This window comes from Arctopsyche grandis, chromosome 10 (genome assembly GCF_051622035.1).
Source record: "Arctopsyche grandis isolate Sample6627 chromosome 10, ASM5162203v2, whole genome shotgun sequence".
In the NCBI taxonomy this organism is placed as follows: domain Eukaryota; kingdom Metazoa; phylum Arthropoda; class Insecta; order Trichoptera; family Hydropsychidae; genus Arctopsyche; species Arctopsyche grandis.
Window position 1 is genome coordinate 20,312,599 of NC_135364.1, and position 13,386 is coordinate 20,325,984.

General features: G+C 30.8%; 3 protein-coding genes and 1 non-coding gene across 4 annotated transcripts; 2 read left to right on the forward strand and 2 right to left on the reverse strand.

Moving 5' to 3' along the window:
* Positions 1-542: 542 nt before the first annotated feature.
* LOC143918065 (uncharacterized) lies at positions 543-3,100 on the forward strand. The gene is made up of 6 exons (XM_077439736.1): positions 543-657; positions 1,925-2,088; positions 2,167-2,237; positions 2,395-2,534; positions 2,617-2,766; positions 2,859-3,100. The coding sequence occupies exons 1-6, from the start codon at positions 594-596 to the stop codon at positions 3,011-3,013; spliced, it is 744 nt and encodes a 247-aa protein (XP_077295862.1). The 5' UTR covers positions 543-593; the 3' UTR covers positions 3,014-3,100.
* A 376-nt stretch (positions 3,101-3,476) lies between these two features.
* On the forward strand, positions 3,477-5,964 carry LOC143917733 (circadian clock-controlled protein daywake-like). Its single transcript, XM_077439314.1, has 7 exons — positions 3,477-3,536; positions 4,652-4,790; positions 4,867-5,036; positions 5,120-5,190; positions 5,269-5,408; positions 5,493-5,642; positions 5,738-5,964. The coding sequence occupies exons 1-7, from the start codon at positions 3,477-3,479 to the stop codon at positions 5,890-5,892; spliced, it is 885 nt and encodes a 294-aa protein (XP_077295440.1). The 3' UTR covers positions 5,893-5,964.
* A 579-nt stretch (positions 5,965-6,543) lies between these two features.
* On the reverse strand, positions 6,544-11,452 carry LOC143918359 (putative beta-carotene-binding protein). The gene is made up of 6 exons (XM_077440221.1): positions 11,359-11,452; positions 7,450-7,619; positions 7,246-7,316; positions 7,035-7,174; positions 6,783-6,932; positions 6,544-6,701 (listed from the first exon to the last, which is right to left on the reverse strand). Exons 1-6 carry the CDS (start codon positions 11,417-11,419, stop codon positions 6,544-6,546), a joined length of 750 nt encoding a protein of 249 aa, XP_077296347.1. The 5' UTR covers positions 11,420-11,452.
* TRNAR-UCG (transfer RNA arginine (anticodon UCG)) lies at positions 8,312-8,384 on the reverse strand. The gene has a single exon. It is a non-coding gene; the product is annotated as a tRNA-Arg (tRNA).
* Positions 11,453-13,386: the final 1,934 nt, after the last annotated feature.

Below are 13,386 nucleotides of genomic sequence, written 5' to 3' on the forward strand. Positions count from 1 at the left end.
ACTTCGCACACGGCACGTGCTTCCACTGTTTTTGGCTTACAAGATCTCCAACCATTACACCCTGATAGTCAAAAAACGTGTTTTTCATCTGGATGACCTCTAAAATTGAATCGCGACTGTTAACCTGATATCAATTTTGATTTTTTGTTGTATGTACGAATCAGAATTATATTGAGTTTTATTATTTTTATTAAATGAAGAAACGTATGTACATATAATTATTAACATAAACTCGCATACCAGAATTGAGCATGAATTGAACTCACCAAGAAAAAAAAACAATAAAATAATAACGTAATAATAACACAAGACAATGTGTAATATGCTAATCCATATAATACATTATAAATAGTGCATTTAATCAGAGGATTTGAAGAAGGTTGTAAGAAGAAGAACATGTATTCATAGCAAAGACAATCTTATTTTCACTATTCAGAGAGACTAAAATGCCATATCACGATTATAAGAAAAATACAAAATAAAAAATGTGACCTCGACTTAGCATTCATTTAAAACTATAAAATCCAACCCCAGCAACCAGTTGCAAGGCGAACAAATTCAAAGTAAGACGTACCTCAAACATAGAGCTGAAAATGAAAGTATTTATTTTACTATTTGCAACTGCCATTTGCGCCGTGGTGCAAGGAGTCGTCATTCGTAAGTACATCATAATATTTACAATTTTTAATTATACCAATTGCTAACAACATATTGCATAAACATGAAGGACGGAAACAATTAAATAGACGATTATGATCTTGAAAATAAACACTGTGATTGAAAATTAAATATTCATTAGTTAAATAAATAAACACAAATTACCAAGAATGGTCACAAAGCTATTTTTTTGTCCACCACTTTCATCAGCACCACCAGCACATTTTTCTAAACTGCGACACTGACGGCGATTTTAAGAATAAACAAATGTCAAATAGATTTTTTTTCCATTTTTGTTCCTATAATGTATGTATGTGGTATATAAACAAACAATAAAACAAACAAAAAACACAATATTCATATAAGAAAAGAAAAGAAAAAATATGAGTTTTAAAACTATTTGAATAAATAAATGAATGAATTAAAACAATAAAATAAAATGCATTTAGCATTTGAATAAATCAGAAAGATGATGATGCAACAATTTTTTTAAATTATGTTTACTAATATTAAAAAAATCAAATTGGCTAAATTCGTTTCCCAGTTTATGAAGTCGGGATAACGTTGAATTTTTGTTATAACTAGTGGATATAATTTTTGATGTGGAATAAATAGTTGCATCTGGTAAACCTCCCCAGTGTATGAAAATTTATGAGGTCCACTAATTCACTACAGTCCATAACTCCGCTGAGTACACCAAACAGACATAATAAATCATTGATTATACTCCTGTCACAAAGTTTGATCATATTCAATTTAATATACTTGTTAGTGACAGGGTCAGATTTTGTAAAAAAAATATAATTAATGAATCTAATAAATCTATTCTGAATCCTCTCAATGGAATTACTATGTACCTGTGAATTAGGGGACCATATTGGTGAATTGTATTCAAGTCGATTCCTTACCAATGAGAAAAATAATAATTTAATTGTGTTAATATTGTTAAAATGAATTGAATTTCTTATAACAAAGCCTAGGATTTTTGAAGAGCTTTTAGTGACATAATCAATATGAGGAATAAATATAAGTTTTTCACCGAATAAAATGCCTAGTTAAATAACACATGTAAATCATTGACTTTTAATCGAACTAATTTTAATATTCAGTATCTTTACATATTTTATTTTATTTTTACGAATTGAACTCTGTAGTATGTATGTACATACTTGAGATTTTTTACATCAACTGTAAAAAATAATAGCTGACAAATTACCGCCATTTAAAATCGGCCAGTATCAATGTTTTATTTTTTCATCATAAACAGCTGAAAAGTTGAAGATATGTGGTCGAAATGAGCTGAACAAGTGCCTGAGAAGTAGCATATCTTTGTCGTTGAAAAATATGGCGGACGGTATACCAGAATTGAACATCCCATCTTTAGATCCTTACGAGTTATCCGACACCGTATTGGACTACAAACAAGACAAGGTAAATTTAAAATATTACTATTCATTTTTGAAATATTAATAAATCGAAAGAGGTTGAAAATATATATTTTTTTTAAAGTTCGTCGCCAAATTTGCAACTAAAAATATAAAAGCGCACGGCCTCTCGTCTTCTAAAATTCACAGTGCTAGGTATGTATTTATTAAACTGAATTACATATGTATGAGTGGTATAAAATATATTTAGTTTGCCAACGTGTTTTCTGTTGATGTACTTTATAAACGTTCCAGTCCGTTGCTTTGTTCATGAAATTATTAAAAAGATAAATAATGTTGATCTGATTTTTAGAATAAACTTCGTTGATGACCAAATGCTGTTAGAAATAGACGTAACAAATCCTCGCATTTTCGTTGAAGGATCATATCGTGGAGATGTCGGATTTGAACCAACACTCTACACAACCGAAAATGCATTCAACAATACGATGAGTAAGATATGAATGCTAATTCCCATGGAATGAGATAATTTTGAATAAAATATGTGTTTTAAATAATTGTGGATTGATTTTAGCCGATTTGAAATGGACTTGGAAAATCGAAGGTAAAGTTGAGAATATCAAAGGTGAAAATTACGTTCGTATAACGAAATTTGACATGAGCCCCAAGGTTGGCAATATGGTATTCCTTCAACCAAATGTCTTTGGAGACAATCCTACTCTCAGTAAGTTTTGCATAAAAATTCTATAAAGCTTAACATGATATGAAGTCCATGAATTTGTTTATATATCGGGTACTTTATTCGGGTATTTTTAGATATGTTGGCCCAAGATTTTATTTCTGCATATTGGAGGACTATTTATACGGAACTTTTGCCGATTGTTAAACCAGTCTGGAATAAAATTGGAGCTTCCATAAGCAACAAGATATTTTTGAATATTCCCCTCAATGAGATTTTTCCAAATAACTAAATAAAAAATCGATTCAATTCGGAACTTTTGTCAAAAATGTATAATTATGTATATTAGAATTATCTTAATATAATAATAAATAACATTAAAAATAAAAGTAACTTTTATTTTTCCCTAAACAGCTTGGCTATTAAGGTTAGTTCCCGGAAGAATGCACTGAATTGTACTGAATAGTGGCGCAATTTTGAGAAATCCTAATTTTCAAAGCCGCTCAAGAAGAAATTACTCAATAGAACTTTACAAAAAGAGATATCACTAAAGCCCGGACCCAGAGCGTGCCGCGTATTGTTCAAATTTTGTAAATGCATTGTTAAAGGTTTGCCGAACCTTTTTTACAAAGGATTTACAAAAATGGAACAATGAGCGCCCCCTTGGCTATCCTACCTCTAGTTATCACCCTCGGATAACATACCCCTTGACACTTTTTAGGTGAATTCTATTAGTTTTTTTTGAACATTTTAGAATGTTTTGGATGTCTCCAGAGTGCGGCTTTCTTGAGTGCATTTATCCGGTTACCTTTAAGGTTGTAGGCAGGGATGTGGAATCGGAGTCGCGGAGTCGGATTCTGAGTCGACTCCTTTTTATTATTTCCTTAAATGAATAGTATTATGATATGTGTCAATTAGAGTATCCAATATTATTGAAGTGAATCCACTAAAATTTTATAATTTATTTATAAAAATCATGAATTTAAATTACAATATAAATAAAATCGTTGAATTGCACGTATTTTGATGAACTTGTCTCATATATATTAACAGAGTTTCCTCTGTCTCATATATATATTTTTATATCATTTTTAAGCTCATTTTTTTATTAAATGTATTTTTTTGTATATTCATACACATTTTTTTGTATTCATACTTACATTTTATTCATACCTATTTTTTAGTGATTTTTACATTATTTTAATTATTCATATTTTGAAAATCAATATTATTTTTATTAGTTGCACTTGTACAACGTTAAGTGTCCCCTTCCTTAATTAATTTTAACAATTGTATACGTTGGTGAGTAAATTTGATCTTACTACATAAAGTCAGAGTTAGAGTCGGAATCGGCGTTGAAGTCGAAGTCGAAGCATACATAAGGTAAAACTCAGAGTTGGAATTGTCAAATTTTGAACCAACTCCACAGCCCTGTTTGTAGGTTATTAAAAAAATAAAAGCACTTAATAAAACAAAGGTAAAGAAAAAATTCTTTTATTTCAGCACATTGAAAGGGAGAGCTTTAACGCAAATAAAATATTTAAAAGCGTAAACATAACGTATTTCGCAATCTATTTTTCACAATGCGTCTTATTATTACGCTTGTCATATATCATACTGTGTATATCTACTTATTTTCAATCAATACAAAAATCTTGTTTAAAAAATTTTACCAAACCTTAACACCAATTTTTTAATTGCAAACAGTCGATATAATATTAGACCATGGAATTATACGGCTCATGAAAACATATGCGTATATTTATATATATGTAAATGCGTGTAGTGTAGGAAAAAAATGCTTACACAGAATTAAACTACTTACGTACATAGCAAAACATATTTTGTTTCCATTAGCTATAAAGACTATACTTCCATATTAATACAAGAATAATAAAACAGGCAAAAAAACTTTAACCTTGTGTTTAAGTTGCTTTTATATGATGTGCAGCTCAAATTCAAACCACAAGAATTGCGTGTTTCGAACAAGACGTATTTCAAACCTGAGAAAATGAGAGTGTTGTTATTAGTGATTGCCATCTGTGCTGCAGTGCAAGGAGCCATCATTCGTAAGCGCATCATCATTTCCCATCTATTTTTATATATTTCATATCAACCATTGTTTTATCATTCCTTTACAAACAGCCAAACATTTGAAGATTTGTGGCCAAAATGATGTGAACAAAGAAAAGTGTTTAAAGAAAAGCGTATCTTCAATTGTGAAAAGTTTAGCAAATGGTATACCAGAATTGAATCTCCCGCCTTTAGATCCTTATGAACTCGAAGAAAACGTGGTGGAATACAGACAAAAACAGGTATTTTAATTTAAATCATCATAAAACAATAATAAATCGAAAGCGGAAGACGATGTTTTTTATTTATTGTATTGTTTCCTTAGTTCATCGCCAAATTTTCTATTAAAAACATAAAAGCATACGGCTTCTCGTCTTCAAAAGTCCGTGACGTTAGGTATTTAATTACATTTAATTACATATATTCTATACGTAAAACTGTTTTAATTTATGCATATTTACGTGATTTTGTTAGATTGAACTTCATTGACGACCAAATACTGCTAGAAATAGACTTGGCAAATCCTCGTATTTTCGTTGAAGGATCATATCGTGCAGATGTCGGATTTGAACCGACACTATACACAACTGAAAATGCATTCAACAATACGATGAGTAAGATATTAAAGTTAATTCACAAAGAATGAGATCACTTTTAATAAAAAAAATGTGTTATAAGTAATTGTGGATGGATTTTAGCCGACTTGAAATGGACTTGGAAAATGACAGGTACAGTCGAAAATACTAATGGCGAAAATTACGTTCGTATAACGAAATTTTTCATGAGCCCCAAGGTTGGAAATATGGTGTTCATTCAACCAGATGTCTTTGCAGATAATCCAATGCTGAGTAAGTTTTGCATAAAATTCATTGAAAAATAAAACTTAATTTGATTATTCAATAAGTTGAATTATATGTAATTTATATTGTATACATAATTACAGATAAACTAACCCAGGACTTTATTTCTATATATTGGAAGGACATCTATGAACAATTATTGCCTGTATTTCAACCAATTTGGAATGAAATTGGAATCTCCATATGCAATAAAATATTTTTGAATGCTCCCCTCAAAGAGATTTTTCCAAGTAACTGAATCACATCTTACAACTAAATAAGTGAAATCAATTCAATATTTGTGGTAAATAAAATATTAAGTATAATTTTTAATCACATATTTTATTTTTATACCTACATATGTATGTACATACACTAATACATTTATTAACGTGTTCATATACATATATATATATATATATATATATATATATATATATATATATATATATATATATATATATATATATATATATACATACGTAACCTAATATTATCATGGATATAAATTGAATTGATCTATAATATTCTTTATTGAGATTTTAAAACAAAGATAACAAATGTCAATACTTCGAAAGATCTTTTTCCATAAACATTTAGTAATATATTTTTCACAATGTTTTTCTAAAGCTTTTCGTGTATAATATAAAAGATAAAAAATTCAAAAATTTTATCCATGTAATATCGGGAATGCATATGCATATCGGGAACGCCAACACACGTACTCTTGACTATAATGAACCATCAAATGGATAATATCTGATTTTCGACAGCATATATAAATACTATTTACTTACATTCATATGCAGATTTCTACACAAGTTTACAATGACATTATCCAACAACGTATCAACGAAATTCTTATTGTCTTTTATTTATAAACACACACACAGCACAAATTATTCATAGATTATGCTGAAGTAGGGAATATTTCATCATATGGTACTTTCAAAAAGATTTTATTACAAACTTTTCTTCCTATTTTATCCCAAGTTTGCTCGATGACTGGCAAGAGCTCATGGTAGATTAATCTCCAATAGTTTTGAGCGAAATCTTTGGCAATTTTATCTGAAATTCAATTTCAACGTTATTAAATGTATTAAATTTTAAACATTAGAAGGAAAAAAAATTTAGCTCATTTCAACATACTCAGCTGAGGATTGTCTTCGAAGATAACAGGCAAATTGACTATCATTCCTCCGACTTCCGGTCTCATGAAAAACTTTTTCACCCGCATGTAAGTTTTTCCGTTCTTGACTTCTGGCTCGGCAGATATTTTCCACGTCCACGTCAAATCGGCTAAAATTGTATATAATATGTTTGTTTATCTTGAATATAATCCTTCCTCAATTACGAGTATGTTAACAACTTTGTTATTAATTAAATATAATAATTACTCACACATCGTGTTATTATAGAAGCCTTTCGTGTTGAATACGATGGCATTGAGACGGCCTTCTCCGCGAAAATAACCTTCTACTACTATTCCTTTATTCGACATATCAGCTTCTATTTCCATAAAATCGTCTTGCAAATTAGCTCTATATATTAAATAAAAAAATTAACTTAAATAAAACGGATATATGTTTATTTATACTGATGTATTTATTACCTTACATTGTGCACTATAGCGTTTGACAAACCGTGCGCTGTAATATCTTTCAAGAAAGCCTTCGCTGTAATCTATTATATAAAATACGTATGTACGTTAGAATTAATTGGTTTATCATATTTCAAATTATGTTATTAAAAAAAATCACTAAATAAATGATTGAAAATTATTTGAAACTAATAAATACGGTATTTTATACTCTACCTGATTGCGTTTATATTCGATTTTCATCTCTTTTTCGACATGCGGATCCAAAGATTGGATTCCAAGTTCTGGCAATCCACTAGCCAATTCCTTCAAAGCGAACTGCATCGCGTCTTTGATACAATCGTTCAATTCTGGGTCGTCTCTGTTGCATATTTTAAGCTTGTCATCTATAAATGTAAAATCAAATACATAAATCACGAGAAATATTAATTTGAAGTTAATAATTCTGGAAATACATATGATTTCTCAAACTCAGTTTGCGCATATAATTCATTTTTAGCGTTCTTTAACTTAAAATTTATTACTTAAGCATGTTACACTATCAGCCAACTTAATAAATACCTAAAAAAGGGAAAAAAAACAAAATGGACTTTCTTAAAAAAGAAATGTACAAATTATATGACTAAAATATGTTAACACAGTTGGTATTATTACGTCACGCAACGGAAACATCAATAATTTTGTTCAATTCTTTCCGGTAAAATGTTACATCAGTGTACATAATACGTATAATAATCGAAAAAAATAAATTTATCAATGAAAGAGAAAGTTACGTACTGGCAAAAAGAGCGAATATGTGAAGTATAAGACAAACAAACATACATATATGTATATAAAATATATCTAGTATTAATTGAAATCATTGACCCTTTTGTGGAAGGCCGAATGTTGACTGTATATACATATACATATATAATAATTATGATTATTGTATGTAGATGACCTTCAAAATTAATTTTAAAATATGAATTGATTGGCGAAGATGGTGTTTAAGCGTTGGAAGGTTGCGCAAACAATTAACGTGTGTTACAGTCAAAATTATTTTGTTTGAAAAAGAAAATATATAAAAAGGATATTTCGACCGTGACAGGACTCGAACCTGCAATCTTCGGATCCGAAGTCCGACGCCTTATCCATTAGGCCACACGGTCTTGGGGAATACGGCTGAAGATATGACACAGCTGGGGCGAATTGTATGCGATCGATATTGTCTACCTTTTGATGCATACCTACTTGTGCAGAAGCATATTTGTAGTGTGTACGTCAATTTACTTAAAATTGAATGTATATAGGAATCTTCAAAAATCTAGTAAATTAAATTTCCAGAATTAAAAAAATAAAGTAAAAAAATGAATAAAAATGATTAAAACAAATGAAAATTACAATGAGAACCATTAAAATCTAAACTTCTTGATTCATTTTATATTTCATGCATCAAATTAAGGCATGGATTATCTATAATAAGCAGAAAGATGTAATAATAGTAGAGGGGCCCTTGCGAATAAATAATTGTTGTCAATTTTACGCGGTACTTCTCTATAAATTCGCTACATCGCACGGAATACAATCGGATCAATTTACTTATAAAAATGTATCCCATGTTGTTTATTGTGTGTTTTTGAATGTATTGGGCTATTTTCACCGATGCTTGCCCATCTTGCAAGTAATATAAACAAACAGAGAGGTTTCTATCGGACACGTCGAGCAGCAAGCATCAAATACGACTGATGCTAAAATTATTTAGATCTGTCCGTGGACAGAATGTCACTTGACGACAATATAACACCTAAAGCCACTTCTATTAATATTACATTTCTCTGATAATAAGTATATGTACATATGTATATGCACTTGTACATGTGTACATACATATTAATGTATAGAATAGAAATTATGTTTGTATCGTACGTTTTGCAATAGATTCCAGAAAGGTATTGAACATGCAGGAAGTTACCGAAAATATTATAGATTTATTAATTACTAGTGGCCTGTGTGCACATAATTGTGCACTTGGTAAAATATCGCAATTCGGATCAACGGTTTTAATTAATTTTTTTAAAACAATTATTTTGTTCTTGTCGGCTGATCATGTGAACGAAGTGATATGCCGCGTCTCTTTCCACGACATACGATTCCAAGGGGAGAAACAGAGACGGAGCATGGCAAGTGAGTACTTTGTGCACACTCATAATGCTCCGTCTCTTTCCACGATAATCGATTCCAAAGGGAGAAACAGAGACGGAGCATGACAAGTGAGTACTTTGCGCACACTCATAATGCTCTGTCTCTTTCCACAATAATCGATTCCAAGGGGAGAAAGAGAGACGAAGCATGTAAGCGAACATTCACACGCACGCACGCAATAGACAATTATTATATACGATTATTTGACCAACATATGTAGAAGATATACCATTTGTCCATTAATTATTCAATAATAAACACTATTGAATTGTATTCTGTATAGTCAGATCCTATCGTAGCTAGGATAGTTAGGGTATTTAATCTTTTTTTTATTATACTATTTTCAAACACGTTCATTAAGTAAAATATCAAAATTACCTTATTCTCATTTAATACGCGCAACAAATGAATTCAAATTCAAAATATTCAATTAAATTAAAAGGAGAATATTATCATTTTCGTAAATAGGTAGGGCGAATGGCGCCCCCCTCCTTGTAGCGATCGTCTGCATTTTATATAAAAATTGATTGTAAAATGTGCTGCCCCCTGCCCACCCCACACTACGACCCTGTGTATAGCAAACAAATGTACAAATTATTATTTACTTGGGCAACATATGCTCAACAGCGCAAGAAACCGCGAATGTTTTCATTATCACAAAACTTCATCTATAGTCACAGTGAATTTTATTGTCTTTTAAAAAACATATTGTATTTTTTTGTCGCCCTCTCCCTCACGCACAAATAAAATCCTAGATGCACTCAGGACCGTCAAAAGTGAACTGGAGAAAGGCACTGTGAGACACAATGGGAAAACAATAATCCTGGACCATTTTTGAAGGGGCGGGGGGACTTATTTTAGAATTTCGAAAATAAAATATTCCTCTTTTTCGGTGAGTTAAATAATTATGAAAGAAAAAGTATACACCACAGGCAAACAAAAATCCCTCCCCCTCTATAGAGACCTGGATGCACCACTGACATATATAAAACTGACCAAAATGTTTATAAACCTAAATATTCTAATAAGAATAATATCGAATTTACCTTAATTTGATTCATTATTAAAATTTCGACAGAAATGTAAGTACATAATTTATTTAAGACTACGTTATCAATTTAAAGAAGGCGTCTGTCTTTCGGAAAAAATGTGACAATATAATTAGAAAGAAACTGTACAAAGGAATTATAATCATATTTTTGTTTCTATTACCTATATAACACACTATTGTTTGTATGAAATAGATAGAAATGATGGATATAAAACATATCGAGAGCATACGTATTCCTATTAATTTGTTTAAGTGCAATAAAGCAAAAATTTTTAAGCAAAGTGTACCAAAATAAATTCCGTCGGTAGTAGTCACACGAATTTCAGGTAGTACGTCCTAAAGAAAACGAACCAAAAATCTTATTTTTATCTCATTTAAAACGTCTAAATTCAAATAAAAGAGCTGCTGATTGGTTTTTGGGAAAAAACCAGTGGAAAAGGTTAAACTTCATATTGTAAAATAAATTTTAAGTGTGAGATTTTGTATCTTTTAGTTAAGTTAAACTTTAATGATTGAAAGCGACGAGTTATACGTACATGCATATATAACAATATGTATATATGTATGTATGTATCACACCCAAAAGTTAAACCATGTACAAACAATACTGGTATTGATGAAGTAATAAAAATATCGAAATATGCACATACACGTTTTTTTCCATGGCCTAATTAACACAATTTCAAAACCATTCTACCCAAAAGTAAAACCATATCTACTACAATATGTTCACACGTACAACCACCAAAGAATAAATATGTTAAAACACTAAAACTGATACAAAATATTTGAACTGTCGATAATCACCGAATTTATAACAACATGAACTGCAATCTGAAACGTAACTGATCGAAATGAATTCGATCGAATGAGTACGACTCGATACTCACGGATTACGACACATTGAACGATTGCGCAAGCACCGATCAGCAGAAATGGTATAACTCTCATTTTCAATTTCTCTGTCGGTCAATGGAGCTCTCGACCAACTACTGAGAACTCGATTCTCGATGACTCGTTTTATAAGTATGTACACCCACCAAGATACCATTAATTCATACTGCAATCTGCAGTGTCAACAATGGCTATCACAATACGATTAATCACAATATGTTCTTTAAGATTTTTTATTAATAATTTAATTACAGTGATATTAAAAAGATTCCACATTAATAGATGAAACACTCTTATCGTAACGAAAGAATTAATTGCTTTCTATTTTAAATTGTATTAAGTAGTTTGATGATCATATTATAACGATTGGAAAATTTATGATTTTTTATGAAAATTGGACTGTTTCGGAAATTATATTTCAAAATATCAAAATTAATCGAAAATTTAGAAAAAATTGGATTACAATAATAAAACGGGACCGAAAGTGAAAAGCCCGAAAACGCAAATATCGGAAGGCAAAGATCGAAAATCGAAAGATCTTAAGTCGAAAGATAAAAAAAAAGGGTGCATGGTAAACTATGCTATGTATATATAATATATATCAGTGGCATGCGGTGAAATTATCTCTCTTTTTGTCATATAGCCTTGTTTAATGTGCGCGCGCAGAATACGGGTGGAAAATCCTGTTCCTCTTGTTCCTGTTGTATCCTGCTCGCGCAAATTAAGTGAGGATGTACGACGGGGCGAGAGAGACTTTTACCGCACGCCACTGATATGTATACTAACCGTTTTTCATAGGTATGCATGGTAAACGAACATTTTCGACTTTTTAACATTCGGTGCGGTGACGGTCACCCCGCACGGGCATGCGGTACATGCGGGCCTTTTAGATTTAGGGGCCGGGTTTTCAAATAGAAAAAGGGCGGTCTTTTGTTAACATTTGCATACAGGCCCAATTTTTCTAGTTACGCCACTGATTATACATACATACATATGTATGTATGTCTCAGTAGTCGTGCGAGTTATTCCTGAGTAGCGAGATTATACATAGAGATGTTTCGCTCTCCATAGTTGTCTTGGGAAAATCCTTTCATATGTTCATATGTATGTATATACATACATATGTACATATGTATGTATCTGTGTTGGATGTGAATGTTTATTTGGAGGTGTTGATGGATATGATGGTGAAAGGATCCACGATGGAAAGGTTGCCCTATTTACGAAGTGAACAATGAGCTTTGATTTACATATTTGCCCAAATTGTGAGCTTGCCTTTTATAATAAAAAAACTGCAAATAACAACTCATTTTGAAAAATGATTGACCTGTGAAATTTCTATCGTAAATAATTTTGCGTAATACTTTTGACATTCGTGTTGAAACAAAATGAAAGGTAGAGAAGACATAACAATGCATATATGCATTTGGGATATTATTTATTTCAACTCTTTTATTTAGTTCGATTATATTTGACAGTTAAAATTATGGATGTATAACAAAGAGCCGAATTTCAAACTCAAATTGCAATCGTGTTAACAATTAAACCATTAGAATTGTATGATATTTTTGGATCGTACGTATGTTAACATCAATAAATGTTCGCCATCTACATTTTTCTGTATTTAATGAGAACAGTATACGAATGTTGTATTAAATCAATTAATTGTACTATCTTTAGAGAACTTGATCACTGTTCTCATTCACTACGAGAACAAGGAGAACGTGTCAGATCAACACTGTTTACTTACACGTGCAGTTATACACTGTTATTTATTATGCAGATGTAAATACTACAAAAATAATATATGTATGTATGCAGGGCCGACGCGTCAAATTTTTCTTGTATGTTTTTTACAAACAAAAAAAGTTTTCGTTCGACTTTCATTTTAGCAAAATCCTGCCGCAGGACATCAAACTATAGTTTCAATTTGATTATATTATCAAAATTACTGCAGTCTGTAATCTCCACTGCATTTGTTGAAATGTCTAATTCTCGTTCAGATATTTCATCCTGTTCAGATA

What these genes read in the sequence shown, in the direction of transcription:
- LOC143918065 (XM_077439736.1), top strand. Translation starts at nt 594, where the DNA reads ATGAAAGTATTTATTTTACTATTTGCAACTGCCATTTGCGCCGTGGTG. An exon ending in TCTAAAATTCACAGTGCTAG is followed by an intron (nt 2,238 to 2,394) that starts GTATGTATTTAT and finishes TCTGATTTTTAG; the next exon opens with AATAAACTTCGTTGATGACC. An exon ending in TGGAGACAATCCTACTCTCA is followed by an intron (nt 2,767 to 2,858) that starts GTAAGTTTTGCA and finishes GGGTATTTTTAG; the next exon opens with ATATGTTGGCCCAAGATTTT.
- LOC143917733 (XM_077439314.1), top strand. Translation starts at nt 3,477, where the DNA reads ATGTTTTGGATGTCTCCAGAGTGCGGCTTTCTTGAGTGCATTTATCCG. An exon ending in AGTGCAAGGAGCCATCATTC is followed by an intron (nt 4,791 to 4,866) that starts GTAAGCGCATCA and finishes CTTTACAAACAG; the next exon opens with CCAAACATTTGAAGATTTGT. An exon ending in TGCATTCAACAATACGATGA is followed by an intron (nt 5,409 to 5,492) that starts GTAAGATATTAA and finishes GATGGATTTTAG; the next exon opens with CCGACTTGAAATGGACTTGG.
- LOC143918359 (XM_077440221.1), bottom strand. Translation starts at nt 11,419, where the DNA reads ATGAGAGTTATACCATTTCTGCTGATCGGTGCTTGCGCAATCGTTCAA. An exon ending in TCGAATATAAACGCAATCAG is followed by an intron (nt 7,317 to 7,449) that starts GTAGAGTATAAA and finishes TTTATATAATAG; the next exon opens with ATTACAGCGAAGGCTTTCTT. An exon ending in CGAAGACAATCCTCAGCTGA is followed by an intron (nt 6,702 to 6,782) that starts GTATGTTGAAAT and finishes ATTGAATTTCAG; the next exon opens with ATAAAATTGCCAAAGATTTC.